At 26.7% G+C, this 18,427-nt stretch overlaps 3 protein-coding genes across 8 annotated transcripts; 2 read left to right on the top strand and 1 right to left on the bottom strand.

The window, feature by feature from the left end:
• Nucleotides 1-29: 29 nt before the first annotated feature.
• LOC122858544 (diacylglycerol lipase-alpha) lies at nt 30-10,343 on the top strand. 6 transcript variants are annotated; one of them, XM_044161455.1, is made up of 12 exons: nt 30-466; nt 2,881-3,095; nt 3,400-3,504; nt 3,592-3,781; nt 3,841-3,925; nt 4,012-4,340; nt 4,413-5,375; nt 5,475-5,498; nt 5,574-5,706; nt 7,713-8,035; nt 8,355-8,744; nt 8,827-10,343. In XM_044161455.1, exons 1-12 carry the CDS (start codon nt 372-374, stop codon nt 9,407-9,409), a joined length of 3,435 nt encoding a protein of 1,144 aa, XP_044017390.1. In that variant the 5' UTR covers nt 30-371; the 3' UTR covers nt 9,410-10,343. The 6 variants fall into 6 exon arrangements, with proteins under 6 accessions (XP_044017390.1, XP_044017392.1, XP_044017393.1 ...); XM_044161457.1 differs by lacking the exon at nt 7,713-8,035 and adding an exon at nt 6,942-7,186; XM_044161456.1 differs by lacking the exon at nt 30-466 and adding an exon at nt 1,318-1,626.
• On the top strand, nt 10,127-14,131 carry LOC122858545 (diacylglycerol lipase-alpha-like). The gene is made up of 6 exons (XM_044161462.1): nt 10,127-11,202; nt 11,661-11,872; nt 11,949-12,207; nt 12,290-12,374; nt 12,459-13,783; nt 13,866-14,131. The coding sequence occupies exons 1-6, from the start codon at nt 11,108-11,110 to the stop codon at nt 14,023-14,025; spliced, it is 2,136 nt and encodes a 711-aa protein (XP_044017397.1). The 5' UTR covers nt 10,127-11,107; the 3' UTR covers nt 14,026-14,131.
• Nucleotides 14,132-14,568: 437 nt separating this feature from the next.
• On the bottom strand, nt 14,569-15,543 carry LOC122858543 (PAT complex subunit Asterix). The gene is made up of 2 exons (XM_044161454.1): nt 15,234-15,543; nt 14,569-15,002 (listed from the first exon to the last, which is right to left on the bottom strand). Exon 2 carries the CDS (start codon nt 14,989-14,991, stop codon nt 14,641-14,643), a length of 351 nt encoding a protein of 116 aa, XP_044017389.1. The 5' UTR covers nt 14,992-15,002; nt 15,234-15,543; the 3' UTR covers nt 14,569-14,640.
• Between the last annotated feature and the right edge of the window lie 2,884 nt (nt 15,544-18,427).

The raw sequence follows: 18,427 nt of genomic DNA, 5'->3' as shown, positions 1-18,427 counted from the left end.
GTATTAAAGTGCGATGATGATGATGATGATGATGATGATGGTGGTGGTGATAATGCTAGCAGTGCAAGTGTGTATATGTATAATATCAAATAATTTAAACACAATGGATTTAATTTGATTTTAGTAATACAATGCTGTTGTTGTTATTATTACTACTATTAATACTATTACTATTACTATTACTCTTACTATTACTACCACTGTTAAGATTACAGCTGCAGATTAAAAATACACATATTTATTATACATTGATGTGGTTTCACAATAAACTTGTTCATCCAAAGAAGCCACAAAAAAAAAAATTAACTCAAATATTATATAATAAAAAAATATTAAACTTTTATTAATAAATTAATTGATTAATATATAAAATGCCGGGTATTGTTGTATTTCGACGACGTTGGAGTGTTGGAAGCGACGATTTAGTTGTTCCAGGAGCATTTCTCATGATTTTACATATAGCTTGGTGAGTTCGTTATTTTATTTATTTTATTTATTTATTTATATGTATATATTTTCAATTTTTTTTTTTTTTTTTTTTTTTAATTTTGATATCCATCCTATAAGTATTATGTACATGTGGGCAAAAGAAAAAAAAAAAAACAGAGAGAGAGAGAGAGATAGAAAGATTAAGTTTGGGTCAAAAGGATCAATGACAATCATCGAAATCGTCTGGCTACAGAAAAAGAAAAAGAGAAAAAAAAAAAAAACAAAAACAAAATCGACTATCGCAATCTACCAGACGCGAATATATGTTGATAATACTATACAGCAATAACTGTTTTATTTATTGAAAAAAGAAAAAAAAAAAAAAAAAAATTGTAAATATATTCGTATCAACTATCAAGGTTCATTGATTAATTAAGTTATTCAAATTTCAACTGCACCTTGAGCAAGTTATTTTATGCATTATTAATTTGCTCAATCATCGCGTATATTTTGAAATCAATGACCAGCAGCTATTATTTTAGAAAAAAAAATAAAATCATGATAAAAAGTAAATTGAATTTAATTGCTTGCATATACATTATATACATACAGATGGACCGAGTAACATGACAATAGCCTAGACTGGATGCATCATCAATTATCGCATGATTCATGTTGAACCACGTGTATCATATTATAGTGGCTACATTGTATTATAAATTATAATATATTTTTAAATGTCATTCATTTTTATTGTTTATCAAATTAGTCGTATTATGTATCTATTATACATTCATGTATATGGTATAATGGTATATGAATAAGAGTGACAAAATATGATAATTATAAATTTTACCATCAACCATGCCAAATAATAATACAGATAATAGTGCTATACATATTACACACATACATTACTATTATTATTATTATACAAGTTAATCGTGGTTGTGTGAGTGTATGTGTTTTCTGTCAGCCGGCAATACGACACAACAACAACACAACAATATAGTTTTTTCAAGTTTTTTTTACACAGTCAGTTCAAGTTTGTACAATACAATAAATAGGTAATATAAATATTTAATTATGTAAAAACTAAAAAATGCCAAGTTTAATTGCATTTGGTAGACGATGGAAAATTGGTAGTGATGATTTTGTTATACCGGGTGTACAACTTTTATGTGGACATTTAATTGAGTGAGTTTTAAATTATTATTATACATATCATTACTTTAACCGAAATGAAATATAATGTAAATAAATAGAATTATTATTATTATCTCTGATTTTCAAGTAAAAAGTTGCAACTGGATAATAACATATATCTAATTAGATTACACAAGTTATTATATAGTTTTAATATTTACTCTACTACTATTTTTCAAAAGAAAAAGAAAAAAAAAAACTAAACTCATGCTATGTGATATGTATTTATGTATAATCAAAATTTATAGGTATATCTAAATGCACTAACTAAATGCAGTTTATGTTACTGGCACATGAAAAAAAAAAATAATAATAAAAGCAATGAGTGCAATAAATAAAATACAATTTATAATATAATATTACTATATAGGTATATATATATATATTATTTATTTATATTTTTCCGCAGCTTTTATACATATATTATAATGCTGCACATATATATACAGCTCGCCGTAGCTATATAGCAATCGATACATCACAGGCCGCATTAAATTTACGCCTTGCCAGCTAGCCTGTCAACAGCACATATATATACCTATATTTTTATTTTTTCTTATATATATATTCGCATGTATATACAAAATACATGCGTATGCGTATTTATAAGGGATCATTTTTGTTTCCTTATCGTATCGCTTTTCAACCCCTCGATTAAACCTACCCAACTGGAATTATTTGAAGCGTAATAAAAGTCCAGATATGTATATTTACAAAAGTTAAAAATATAATAATACAACGCTATAGTAATTATACATATTATTTATATTATTATTTTAATACATGTAAAATATTTTTCCAACTTTTAAAACATTCAACATTTGGTTCATTTGATATTCTGCCGTCATGTAGTAGCTCAAGAAAATTTAAAACCGATGGGCCATGTATACTTACTCCATTATACCTATATATTATATATCCACAGCAAAATATATATTTTCAAGGGTGTTTTACGGCTTCAGAAAGAAAGAAAAAAAATCACACATCTACGTACGCACTCTCACGCATTATTTGATGCAATATATCATGAAAAATATTTAATACAATTCCAATACAACATAATAATACTATACTTGCAAATAATAATCGATAAAAGTAGTGATATGCTTGATATGATGTTTTATGTATCAACAAAAACAATGTTGCAATTTTTTTTTTTCTACAAAAATTAATAATTACTTATTATCCTTGTTGCACGTATCTATATACATATATATGTAATTTAAAATATTTTTTTGTCTGCAGGGCTATTGGACTTGGAGTGTTTTTAGGCATTGTCGAGTGGAACAAAAGTAATGAAACTTGTGAGCTTTTGCTTTGGGAGTATATGCTTGGATATCTTGGTATTTTTTCAGCCTCAATTGCAATTGAATTTGCAATATGTATTTTGGCAACACGAGGCAGTATTCTCGACACAGTTGCACGGTCATCTATGCAACATTTGTTGTACATAAAATTGTGTAAGTTTTTTTTTATTTACAATACACTTGATGATCAATAATTCAAGGACTAAAATATAATTTTAAATTATATATATTCACTATATCATTTATTTTTATATCTACATTATTGCTTGACATTTTATAATATCACCACCAGATTTGACCTACTTTTGATCCTGTTTTTCTTTGTTTATTATGTATTTATATTTACCCTTTTCTTCAATAAATATATATATTATATAGGTATATAGTAAATACATACATTTAATCAATGATTTTTTTATTTAATATATACTGTATATTGAAATTTGATTGATTTTAGTTTTTATGCTGATTGAAATTGGATGGTTATGTGCTGGTGTTACATGGCTTGTTCATTTTTATAAAAATTGTTCAATTGATCAGACAAAAAAAGATGTTTTTCTTGGTAATAAATTATCTCGTATACTTATTAATCATTAATTAATTAATTAATTTATTGATAATAAAATTACATTTATTTATTCATATATAGGTTTGATAATATGTAATTGGTGTATTGTTGGATCTATAATGGTGACAGTTTGGTGTACATATGATGCAGCTGGAAGATCATGGGTTAAAATGAAAAAATATCAACGCAGCATGAGAGAGGCAGAATCACGAGGTGGTGGTAGAATGCATTATAAACGAAGTGGAAGTAGAAATAGAAATTGGAGACAACGGTAATTTATTTAACATATTATAGGTATACCTATATTTTATTTGAATTAAAAATTTTCAGCAAAGTGATAAGAGCATATCAGGATAGCTGGGACAATAGATGTAGAATGTTATTTTGTTGCATCGGAAATTCAGACAGAAATAGAGTAATTTTTTTTTTCAATCATTCCTTAAAATTAATTAATTAATTAATTAATTAGTTGATAATATTTTTATTTATTTATTCAAACAGAATTCATTTGCTGATATTGCTAGATTATTGAGTGATTTTTTTCGTGATTTGGATGTTGTACCATCAGATGTTGTTGCGGGATTAGTTTTACTTAGAAAATTTCAAAAAGTTGAAAGAGAATTAATTGTTAAACAACGAAAAAATGATACATATGAATTTTTATCTGGTGTACCAATAACACCAAGAACAAAATTTTTATCATTAACTGAAGATGGTGATCTTGGACATTTTCAAGATACAATACATTACATGCATTTTGCACTTGCTGCATATGGATGGCCATTATTTCTTTTAAATCATTCAACTGGATTGTGTCAATTGACTTCAAGGTATACCTACATATTTTTTTATTTTTTAGATAATAATCAAATTTTTTTTAATTATTTAATTTTATTATATAGATTACGTTGTTGTTGCTGTTGTTGTTCTTGTTGTTTACCATGTAAAAATAATAATAATAATAATAATGACAATGACAATAATGAAAATGATTATGATGCTGTTATTGTTGAGGATAATTGTTGTAAATGTAATTATGCTGCATTGAGAAAAATAATATCAAAAATTGGTGAAATTGAATTAATATATGCAACATTTCATGTTGATATTGGTGAAACACCATTTTTTGTTGCAATTGATTATTCACATAAAAAAATAGTAATAAGTATACGTGGTACATTGGGTATGAAGGATGTATTGACTGATTTAAATGCCGAAGCTGAAGTATTACCAATGACACCAACAAAAGATGATTGGCTTGGTCATAAAGGTATGGTACAAGCTGCTGAATATATACGTATTAAATTAACACAAGAAGATATTATAAATAAAGCATTTAATAAAAATATAACACGACAAACAAATACATTTGGTTTAACACTTGTTGGTCATTCATTGGGTGCTGGTACAGCATCAATATTGGCAATATTATTACGTCAAGATTATCCAAATTTAACATGTTTTTCATATGGACCACCTGGTGGTTTATTGAGTATGCCAGCACAAATATATACACAAGAATTTATAACGTCAGTTGTTGTTGGTAAAGATATTGTTCCACGTATTGGTTTACGACAAATGGAAAGTTTACGTGCTGATTTAATAAATGCAATAAAACGTAGTGTTGATCCAAAATGGAAAACAATTGCATGTTCAATAATGTGTTGTGGTTGTGTATCAACACCAACATCAGCAATTAATCTTGAAGCTGGTGGTTGTATTACTGAATATCAACGTGATAAAGATCAAGCACGAGCACTTGCTATTGTACCAAGTGATTCAAATATTGCACTTACATTACATACACCACTTTATCCACCTGGTAAAATTATTCATATTGTTCGTCATCATCCAAACAAGGGAGAGTAAGTGGTTTTTTTTAATTTATTAAAAAGCTACATTATTATTGTTATTAAAAAAAAGTTTTATTTTTTTTTCTCTCTCTCTCTCTCTCTCTATTGTAGGAAAAAATATGAGTCTCGGTGGAGGTAAGTAAGGGTAGTTTTGAAAATCATGCATTATTAATTATTAATATTTATATTTTTTATTTTTTTGCTTTTTAGAAAAATTTTAAGAAAAAATAAACCAGTTTATCAAGCATTGTGGGCTGATCCCAGTGATTTTGATGAAGTATTAATAAGTCCAGCTATGATACAGGATCATATGCCAGACAATATGCTAAAAGCACTCAACAAGGTAAGCCATCATCGAGTAGAATCAAATTATTATAAATTATCAATCAATCAAAATAATAATATCAATAATATCAATAATAATAATAACAACAATTCAATGGTGAGAGCTGATTTTTACGAGCCACTTGAAGAAACAACAGACATGTCAATACAACATGACATATTAAATGCCAATAATCTTGTAACAATTCAACAAGCATCATTATTTAATAATAATAATAATAGGGATATTGAAACAATTAATTGTTCAAATGATTCAATTAATTTAATCGATTCAAGTTCAACTTCAATAATCATTGATGCTGAAATACATGATATTTAAAAAATAATTATCTCTCTTTAATAGATTTTTTTTAATTAGTTTTATAAAAATTTCAATTAGTTGGTTGTTTGTTTGTTTGTTGTTGTTATTATTAATATTATTAATAATTTTCTTTTTTAATTAATAATAGTAATAATAATAATATTTATTGAGCTTCTTGATATTGAAGCTGCGTTATTATAAAAATTATTATTGTTTTATTATGTTAATAATAATAATAATAATAATAATATGTATTTGTTATTTTTTGTTACTTTTGCAAGTTGAATAAATTGATATGTAATGATATTTTGTTGTTTCAACGATACCATGTGATATTATTATTATCATGTTTTAAATTTTTTTTTTTTAAATGTTTTTTATTTATATATACAAATTTATTATATATTAATTTTAATTTTATTATTATAGTAGTAATTGCACGACGTCATTTGTTTTTTAATTTAATCTAATTTATTATTATTTTATTATTATATGTATTTAGTTTTATTTTACAGCTTACTTGAATAAATATAGTATAGTACTGTGCATCAATTAGTGGCTAGAAAATAAGTTGCTTATTAAATTAATTAATACATGGCAATAAATACCCAGTGAGTGAGCGAGTGAGTGCTTGTAAATGAGTTTTTTTGGTTACTCTGGGTAATTTAAAATATATAATGGGGTATAATAATAATAATAATAATAATAATGACGACTGAAAATTTATATGAAAAAAAATATATTCATGATAATTGAATAATTACTTTTTCTTAGCTATTATGTATACATAAACTGAATTTTTGTGATTATTTTTATGTTTTTTCCAATCATTTTATTTAATAATAATAATAATAAATTATAATTATAAAAAAAAAAAAAAAAAAAACATCAATTGAGTTATTAAGTGGCTGAGGGTGTGTGGTGTGGATTAGGTATCAACTTGCCGAGATCTATTGTCGGAGATACAGTCAGCAAATATTAACATGATAACTACTGATGAGCTGGATAATAATTATTGTACTACAAATTATCATCAAAATGCAGTATCATCATCATCATCATCATCATCCAACCATCATCAAAACCAACAGCAGCAGCTATCTTGTTGTTCACTGATTGATGATCGTAATGCTGACATTTATGCCACCACACCACCCTCAACTTGCCACCTAACCAGGTATATTTATATTACATATATATATATATTTCAAATCAATGTATAAAGTCATTTAAAATTATTATTATCAATTGTCATTGAAAATCATTATAGTCAAGACTTGAAAAAACATGATGAAAATAATTTATTTCATCTGTATAATTTATAATTTAGTAATATACAATTACCATTATCATTTGCATGTTGTTGTTATTATCATTGCATCAGTAAATTATTTGAAAAAAAAAAAAAAAAAATTACAATTTATATTGAGTAAATAATTAAATAATTTAAAATGAAATTATAATATGCATGAGAGTTGTAAAAAAAATATATATATTTATTTTTTATGTAAAATAAATGTAGAATTTAAAAAATCGAATGCCTCAGCTACTTGTATAATAAAAGTGTGTGTTGATAATTTACATGCACTGATGATGCATATATATATAAATTATTATTATTATTCAATTATTAATGAAAATTAAAATAAATGAAAAGTAAGATTATTAAATTGGAATGAACCATGATGCATAATCATCATCAGGTTGTAACAACACTTGGTCCAACAAAGCCACAACGTTTAACATCTGGTCATTATTCATCAGTTGAAGCATCAGAAGTTCATGATAATCTTGAGATACCAGAACTTGAAACATTATTATCACCGTCAATTAAATCACGTTCACAACTTACAGTAGCTACACCACCTCATCGTTTATGTCTTGAGACATCATTTACATCATTACAAAGTCCAACTGATTTACCATCACAATGTGGATTACGTGAATTGAGCATTGATTCATATGGATGGTATATGAATAATATAGCAAGTGAATTGATAACACCAAAACAAGATGAAAATAAATTGTAAGAAATACAAATAATAATACAAATAATAATAATAATAATAATAATAATAATTGCACATGATATGAAATTTATAATAATTCTTGATTTGGCATTCGGTATTTGATATATTTGATATATACATATATATATATATTTTTTTTTTTTAAATAATTCTGATGATTTTTTTCATCTTTATATTTCACAATAATTATTAATTATCATTAACAATCATTATATGTCTTTTATTATTTTTATATTATATAAATATAAAACAAACTTGTTGATGTTTTTTAAAATTAATTAAATTGTGATTTCTTTTTTTTTTTTAAAAAACAAGATTTAATCATCCATTAAATTGGGAGTATACACAAAGAATAGCACCTTTAGCAACACCAGAAACAATGTCAGAAGCATCAATCAGTAATCCATCATCACCAATACCACAAATAAGACCAATAAGACGAACACCAAAAATACCTGGTAATTTATCAACAGCTGCTGATGATTTAAAGAGTAATTTACATTTTGCAATGCTTTCTGTTGAAAATTATGGCTTAAAAGATGATAATTCTCGTGGTACCAGTGGTGATGGTGGTGGTGGTGTTGGTAGTAATTCAAGTAGTGCAGCTAATAGTGAGACAAGTTATGATATTCCAATGTTAAATTATGTTGATGGTATTAATCCACCTCCAGTACCTCGTAGAAGAGATTCTGCAATGACTAGAAGGTTTTTATTTTATTTTTTTGTTTTTTTTTTTTTTTCATATTTAATTATTATAATAGAATATTTTTTTTTCATCTTTTTTTAGAGAGCAACAACATATATGTAGAGCAGCATGTTGTCAAGATGATTTATCAGACAATTCAATTAGTATAGCACATTCATCATCACATAATGTTGAAATTGATTTTCTTTATGAAAATCATACAAATACATTAAACAGTATTGACCAAAATATTAATAAAAAAGTTACATTGTCATCATCATCATCATCATCATCATCTTCATCATCGTCATCTTTATCTCTACCAATGATACAACCACAATCATCTAATTTGAGTCAATGTAAAAATAATAAAAATAATAATACCAATATTAATGATTCAGTGCTTCCAAGTGTAAGAACATCATCAGAATGTAAAAGTATTATGGCACCAGCAATTGATCTTGGTGCTGAATGGAAAAAACGTTTTAATACAACAAATATTAATATTGTTAATAATACCAACAATAATAATAATAATAATAATAGTGGTAATACATCATTACCACTTCTTTATGGTTTATCATCAACACCAAATACTCAACATACATCACCATTTTTTAATGCCAAAAGAAAAAAATACGTTTACCCAATAACGCTGGTCGGTCGGGGTGAAAGTAGTGTATAAATAATGATAATAATAATAATAATAGATTTAATTTTAACATGACATTTTTTTTGGCCATGGGACCAAGATTCATTTAAATTTTTAAAATAATCGAGGCCTTAGTCTCTGTATTTTTGTGTTCTTATTATATAGGTAATATATACGTAGGCTGATGATGATGATGATGATGATAATAATTAATAACTCTGCTCTTGATCCATCATAATATATCAATACGAATTTTTTATATCATATTATTCTTCTCTCGTAGTGTGCCAAGTTTTTTAAATGACAAGTTAAAAAAAACCAATATTGTAAATATCATTAACATTATCGTTATACATTTATAATTGATTATTAATTATTACCCACAGGCCTATAGTATTTTACATTTTATGGATAATTGAATCTTTTGTCACTATTATTTTGTTAAATAATAAAAAATTAAATTGTAATATAATAATTTATTGAGATTGATAAATGTAGTCGAAATAATAAATAAAACAATACATTTAATAATACAGTTTAGATTTAAATTACCATACTGTCAATAAATTGTGCAAATTAAAAAAATAATAAGTAATAATAAATAATACACATAAAATAGATATATTTGTGTTTAATAAAATCATTATTATATTATCAGTGCGAGCAATGTACTTTGCGTGGTACTCTGACTCATGACCTCTAAAATCATTACTTATGAGTTATGACCGATGAGTATTTACATTCAAGTATGATATTTGTATAATTATTATAAAAAAATAGTTGAATATTTTATTTCTTTTTTTTTTTTTGATTTTCTACTTTTATATTTTTATGTTTATTTTATATTTATATAATTTTTAAAAAGTGACTTAATCCTGCGTCATCCAGTTACACACACACACACGCGCATTTTGACATTTCGGTATTTACTATTTTTGGAATTTTTGGTTTAGCCCAGTCTTTGTACTCTACTCTATGCCATTTGATCATTGTTGATCATCATAAAATATACATGCACATAGCATCAACTAAATAAACTGCATACAGTATTTTTTATGTGATATTTTAATAAATAAATAGTACAACGTTTCTGTGTATATTTATGTATGTATTGTGCATTCCAATCAATCAACATATGTACAATGATACAAACGGACAAACCATTATATCGAGACACGTTTTTATATTTATATTTAAATATTTAATATATACAGTCATGGGTATTTTTAAAAAAATTATCAATGATGACACATTACCATGACTGCAGTAGTGTGTAATGTGTATTGTACCTACATATAAATATTTCCTTAGCAACAAATATTTATTTATATTATATTGTGTGTGTCACAGTGTATCATGTTTGTCTGTCGGTTGTATTGTTGATGATTATGAAGTATAAACTATAATAATGAAGCCATTTTTTTTACTCTTTTATTATTATTATTATTATTTTAATATTTATATATATTTGAAAATTATTGCTAAAAATATATAGTAATATGCATTTAAACGTTATCCTCTACATGTATCCCCTCTACTGCTTCGATTTTTATGTGTGTGTGTGTGTGTGTGTGTGTGACGACTGACGAGTGACGAGAGTGGTTATTTTGCAGTGTACATACATATTTATTCCTGTGTGTGTGTGTATGTGTATCAAGAATATTTTATCAATGTGAATGTGTGGCTTTTTTTTATTTTTTTTATTTATTTTTGTTTATTTTTACTTGAGAAATGCCAAGTCTCGTTGCATTTGGCCGACGTTGGCAAATTGGAAGTGACGATCTTCTTGTTCCTTGTTTACAACTTGCTCTAGGACATTTAATTCAGTAAGTTTACAAAATTTTCATCTTTAATACAACATTTTCTTGAATATTAATATTTTTTAAATACTATTAAATTGACATGATGATGATTATTGTCATTGTTGCCGCTGCCACCACTACCACTACCATTGTATTGTAAATACATGTTTTTGTTGGTATTTATTTATTTATTATTGTATTTTTGTTTATACGCATGTCCAGTGTTATAGTTTATTTATTTCATTTTTATTGTCAAATGGTTTAATAAATATTATTCAAAAAAAAAAAAAATGAAAATTTTTCATTTAGGCATCTCTTTATGACAATGACAATGATTATTATTATTATAATTATGTATATGTAGACAACACAAGTAAAATATAATGTCATGTTGAGTCATGAGTCATGAGTCAATGCACTTGACCAATTTATTATTATTACCTAAATAATAATGATTAATTTTTTTGTCTCCATGTTTTTAGGGCAGTGGGACTTGGATTGTTTTTAGGAATTGTCAATTGGGATAAAAGTATCTTTTGTGAAATTTTACTATGGAAATATGTGCTTGTATATCTTGGCCTTTTTATAATATCATTTATCATTGAATTTGCAATATGTATTTTGGCAACTCGAGGAAGTATTTTGGACACTACTGCACGATCACCAATAAAATTTCTCTTGTACATAAAATTATGTAAGTTTTTAAATATTATATTATATTAGGTATATCTATTATATATTATATTACAAGTATATTTTATATTTTTTAGTTTTAATGCTGATAGAAATTGGCTGTTTGTGTGCTGGACTAATATGGATTTTATCTTATTATGATACTTGTCCAATAAATTATTCAATGAAAAAATCAATGTCTGGTTTTGTTTTATGCAATGGTGTAATTGTATTTGTTGTGTTGATGATTATTTGGTGTATTTATGATCCAGCTGGAAAAACATGGGTTGAATCAACCAAGTATAAAAAAGATTTTGAAATAAATTCACAATTAACTGATCGAGATTGGAGACATGGGTAAATTTAATTATATTTATTTTATCATTATATTAATTAAATAATTAATAAATTGTTTTTTTTTTTTTATCAAAAAATATAGAAAAGTAAAAAAAGCCTATCATGATAGATGGACTCAAAGATGTTCATTATTATTTTGTTGTTTTGGTGAATGTAAAACAGAGAGGGTAAAATATTAATTAAATATTTATTAAATAATAATAATAATAATAATTATTATTATTATATTATTTATTTATTTATTTTTACAGGACTCATTTACTGATATATCACATTTATTAAATGATATATTTCTTCATCTTGATGTTGTGCCATCAGATGTAGTTGCAGGATTGGTATTACTTCGTGAATTTCAAATGATTGAAAGAAAATTAATAGTACAACAACAAGATAATGATGTATTTGAATTTTTATCTGGTGTACCAATAACACCAATGACAAAATTTTTATCATTGACTAATAATGATGATACAAGACATTTAAAAAATGTCATTCATTATATGCATTTTGCACTTGCTGCTTATGGTGGTTCACCTCTTCTTGATGATCATATATTACAACCATGTAAAATTGGAACAAAATGCTGTTGTTTAATGAATAATAATAAAAAAACTAATAACAAATACAACAACACCAACAACAACAACAACAATAATAATATGAATATTAATGACAATGACAATGACAATGATTCAAATGATGATAATTTTGATTATGATGATGATGGTGATATTTGTGATTGTGAATATTCTGTATTTCATAAAATGGTACAACTTGGTAATATTGTTATTGTACATAGAGAATTTAGTGTTGGTATTGGTAAAACACCATTTTTTGTTGCATTGGATTATATTAAAAAACAAATAGTCATTAGTATACGTGGTACAATGTCAATGGTTGATATTATAACTGATCTTGATGGTGAACCAGTTGTTTTACCATTATTAGAAAAAAAAGATGATTGGTTAGCACATAAAATGATGTTACAAGCTGCTGAATATATAAAAAATAATTTAATTGATAATTGTGTGCTATCAAAAGCATTTAATAAAGATTTAACACGACAAACAAATACATTTGGTTTAACACTTGTTGGTCATTCATTGGGTGCTGGTACAGCATCAATATTGGCAATATTATTACGTCAAGATTATCCAAATTTAATATGTTATTCATATGCACCACCTGGTGGTTTATTAAGTATGCCAGCACAAATATATACACAAAAATTTATAATATCAACAATTCTTGGTAAAGATTTTGTACCACGTATGGGTTTACGACAAATGGAATGTTTACGTGCTGATGTTATGAATGCACTGAGACAAAGTGCTGATCCAAAATGGAAAACAATATGTTCAGTTATGTGTTGTGGTTGTAATTCAAAACCAACAGCTATAACTAAACTTGAAAATGGTGGATGTATTGTTGAATATCATAAAAATAAAAATCAAGCAAGATTATTAGTACCAATTGATACTGTTATTATAAAACCACGTCATTTACCATTATATCCACCAGGTAAAATAATTCATGTTGTTAGAAAATATCCAAATGATCAAGATGAAGATGACGAGTAAGTTGACCTATTTTTTTTTTTTCTTTTTTTAATATTTTAATTTAATCAATTTAATCAATTTATTTATTTGATTTTTTAGAAAAAAACAAAAAATGACAAAAACAACACCACCACCATTGTATTTGGCATTGTGGGCTGGTCCCTGTGATTTTGATGAGGTATTAATTAGTCCTGCAATGATTCAAGATCATAGACCTGATCATATGTTGGAGATATTGAATAAATTTAAAATGGCCTGATGTACATGTTTTGTATGTAAATGTGTCTGTAATCTGTACCTATGTATATTTGAGTACTCCAAGTGCACCAGCAGCCAACAGTATTTTATAAGCAAAAGAAATAGAACGAAAGAAAAAAAAAAAAAAAAAACACCAATGTTGTTCATAATGTATGCAAAAAAACAAGAGAGCAAAAAAGTAATTGTATATATATATATGTAGTTGAAAAATAATTATTTTGTAAATGATGTTTAAAAACATTATATAGAAAGGAAAAAACAAAAATAGTTACTGAGCCTCTTTGTCAAAATAACTGCTAATATTTTTGTAAATAATATATAATATTAATATTAAATGAAGAAAGAAAAAAAAAAAAAAAGAAATTAATAAATTAATTATATAATAATAAAGTAATATTAATTTTTGATATATAAGTAGAAAATGACAATGATAACTATAATAAATCTATAAATATTCCTTGTGCCTGATGCCTAAAATTGTAAATAATAGATCAATGAATGAATAAATGAAAAAAAAAGAATAATAACTACAAGGAACACTTGATTAATTATATATTTTCATTTATTAATTGTTTTGTGTATGTAACAAAATAATATTTTATAATGTTGATTTATTTTATTGAAGCACTGATGCCCAAGGTGGAGTCATTGGTTGTGGATTTTGTAAATATGACATGACAACAGCTGATATTGATAGCATAAAACTACTTAGAATTTGTTTAGTATCATCAGTTTTTCTTGAATTGGCAAAACTAATACATGAACAATATAGTGCAACCCAGGCACACCATTTGAGTCTCATCATTAATCCACACATGCTGAATATCATACCCAATATATTCATATAATCTGGTGTCAAGTCATCACCAGGTTGGGCTTGACTACTTTCAACTGCAGCAGCAGCAGCAACTGATGGCCTGTATCTTGTCACTTTATCAGGACGTCGTGGATCCAAAGAGTTGTTCATTCTTTCAATATCTGTATAATTAACAATAACAATTATTATTATTTAATATTATTGAATTTATTTAGACAAAATTGTTTAATGTTTATTTTTTTGAGCTAGATGACGTTTAATAAAAAAACACACACACACACACACACGCATGCAACTTGAGCTGTTGCAATGATGACTAGGATAAATACAGTATATCCATGTAAATAATTGCTTAATAATAATTTTTTATTAATAATAATTGATATATCTACCTGTTTTAAACTTTATGCTCAAACTTTATTTAATATATTTATTATACTTTTTATTAAACAACAAGAACGTGAAAAAAAAGAATAATTATGTATTTTGTAATACTTGACACAAGCTGTGTGCTAATTGATTGTTTATTTATGAATTATTTAATAATTGCAGTTGCTTAAAAAAATTCAAGGCATAACCCATGAAATTGATTTGTTGTTAAAAAATTTGACAGATTCTTGTACTGTTGTTATTATTTGGTGTTTTTCACGGGGTCAACTGTCCATCTAACGGCTTTGGTGGACAACAATCTCTTGTACTATTGTTATTATTTGGTGTTTTTCACGGGGTCGGCTGTCCACCTAACGGCCTTGGTAGACAACAATCTTGTTAATAATTTTTATTTAATTAATTAATAAATGAAGGAATAGTTTAATTAAAAATCTTTTTAAATAACAATGTTTAGAATTGATTTATTTATATGAGGAAATTATGGGGAGTTGAATTATTTAACAAAATGTATATGTCAATTTTCGGATTTTGAATATTTTTGGTTTTTGGATTTGCCGTTGAGGCAGCACCTTACGGACAAGGTCTCGTGGCAAGAAAATAATGTATAATTGAATTGTTTTTAGTAAATTAATTAATTGTTTATAAAAAAATCTATTGTGATGATAATTTGCGTAATTTAATGGAGAATTTAATGCCGTTTGAATCATAATTTTAGGATGGATATTGAGGAAGCTATGAGAATTTGAAAATCATGTATGGGTATACTGTATGGCTAGGATGATGTTTGATATTACAAGTTATTTTACATTAATTAAAAAATGGAATAAATAAATAATAGCGATAATGATTGGATGCGGATTAAAAAAAGAAAGTTAATGATGTTTGATAGGTATTTTTAGGATTAATATTAAGCGGGTTATTGGGATTCATAAAATTGTACTTTTCTCACAAGTTGTCAAGTTGCATGACGTTTAATATATAAGGACCAAAATGTCATCACTAACGGGGGATCCCCCCGTATACCACAGTGACGTGACTGAAGTATACAACATAGTATTTAGGCCAAATGCTATCTTGTATCCTTTAGTTGTGTACACGTAAGCAAAGTAGAGTTTTTTATATATAGTTTGTTGTTTAGAGTAGTTTAATTTGATTGGCTTACTGTGGTATACTTCAGTCATCGAGTGGTCGACGCCTGCAGCCCCGTGTGGTTGGTTGGTTGGGGCTGTGGGCGTCTAAGGGTATTAATAAACCAATACCCGGCGCAAAGCGCTGAAAAAATCTGTGCTCGGTCGGTAACTTATCATTGACATAAAAAAAGTAGAGATCTTGAAAAATAAATTCAAAATATAAATAGTTTCAAGTATATCCGTAAGAGCAGTCAATTCCGGAATTTGAAATTCTCAAAATAAATTCAAATAAATAAAATCAATGATTCTAAATGCAACAACAACAGCAGCTAATTCCGGCATTCAATATTCTCTTTATAAATGGGAATTTGGACTTAGGCAAAAATTTGGAAGGTAGGTGCTATATATAGAGGGAAAAAATATTTTTTTTTTTGCTTACAAGTACTTATTTTTTGACGGGGATCATTTTTAGACATACTTTGTATTTACATGGGTTTATGGACTTGGACAAAATTTTGGAAGGTAGGTGCTATATATAGATAGAGAAAAAAATTCTTTATAGCTTATAAATACTTGGCTGCTTGCGTGGTTTATTTTTTAACATACTGATACTTGGTTCATACAGGCTGGGACTTGTAATATTTTTTAGTAGATAGTTTATATATATTTTTTTTTATACTTAAGACAATGTGTAATATAATATACTTTCTTTATCGGTGTTGAGCTAGCATGTTTCTATCTCGAAGACTATATTTTCGTAAGTTATTTTATTTTGTTGTTTGTTCACAAATGTATTGAAACAATCATATAGTTATTTGAAGATAAAATTTATTAGTACAGTTATCATTGAGTATATAGTATATATGATTTTTATGTTGTTGATGTCGGTAACAATGTCAAAAATTTTTATTGAAGTTTTGAACAGCTCGTGAAACTTACATCGCAGTCGGTAAAGTAGGTATCTACATTATCATCAGTTGGTAATATAGGAACTGTGTCGGTAACTTTCGGGAGTCGATCAAAAATGCAATAAAATTTTTTGTGTCGGTAATGAAGGGTCAAAAATTTTTATTGAAGTTTTGAACGTCTCACGAAAATTGCATCGCGGTCGGTAATGTAGGAATCTGCATTACCATCAGTTGGTATTATAGGAATCTGTGTGGTAAGTTTTGGGAGTCGATCAAAAATGCAATAAAATTTTTTGTGCTGTCGGCTAATGAAGATTCAAATTTTATTGCTAAGTTTTGACATCTGACTCAAAATTACATCGCCGGCTACATCTGTAAGCTACATCTGCTACATCTTTTCATCAGCTACATGGCTACAAGCTACATCTTTCAGCTACATCTATGCTCGGTAATTTTTTAGAAGTCGTTCAGGCACTTCAATAAAATCTTTTCCTTAACAACCACTCTTTCCGCCAGCTACATCTTTTCCATGGCTACATCTTTTCCTTAGCTACATCTTTTCCTTAGCTACATCTTTTCCTTAGCTACAACTTTTCCTTAGCTACATCTTTTCATACATCTTTTCATCTTTCCTTAGCTTCATACATCTGCCATAGCTACATCTTTTCCTTAGCTACATCTTTTCATAGCTTCATCTTTTCCTTAGCTACATCTTTTCATAGCTACATCTTTTCCTTAGCTACATCTTTTCCTTAGCTACATCTTTTCCTTAGCTGCATCTTTTCCTTATCTACATCGCTATAGCTACATCTTTTCCTTAGCTACATCTTTTCATGGCTACATCTTTTCGTAGCTACATGCTACATCTTTTCCTTAGCTACATCTTTTCCTTAGCTACATCTTTTCCTTAGCTACATCTTTTCCTTAGCTACATCTCTTCCTTAGCTGCATGCTTGCTAGCTACATCTTTTCCTTAGCTATCATCTTTTCATAGCTACATCTTTTCCTTAGCTACATCTTTTCATGGCTGCTCTTTTCCTTAGCTACATCTTTTCCTTAGCTACATCTTTCCTTAGGCTACATCTTTTCACTACATGGCTACATCTTTTCCTTAGCTACATCTTTTCCTTAGCTACATCTTTTCATAGCTTCATACAC

This window comes from Aphidius gifuensis, linkage group LG6 (genome assembly GCF_014905175.1).
Source record: "Aphidius gifuensis isolate YNYX2018 linkage group LG6, ASM1490517v1, whole genome shotgun sequence".
Lineage (NCBI taxonomy): Eukaryota > Metazoa > Arthropoda > Insecta > Hymenoptera > Braconidae > Aphidius > Aphidius gifuensis.
The sequence above is the reverse complement of the archived record's forward strand: the minus strand, read 5'-3'. Positions and strand labels throughout refer to the sequence as shown.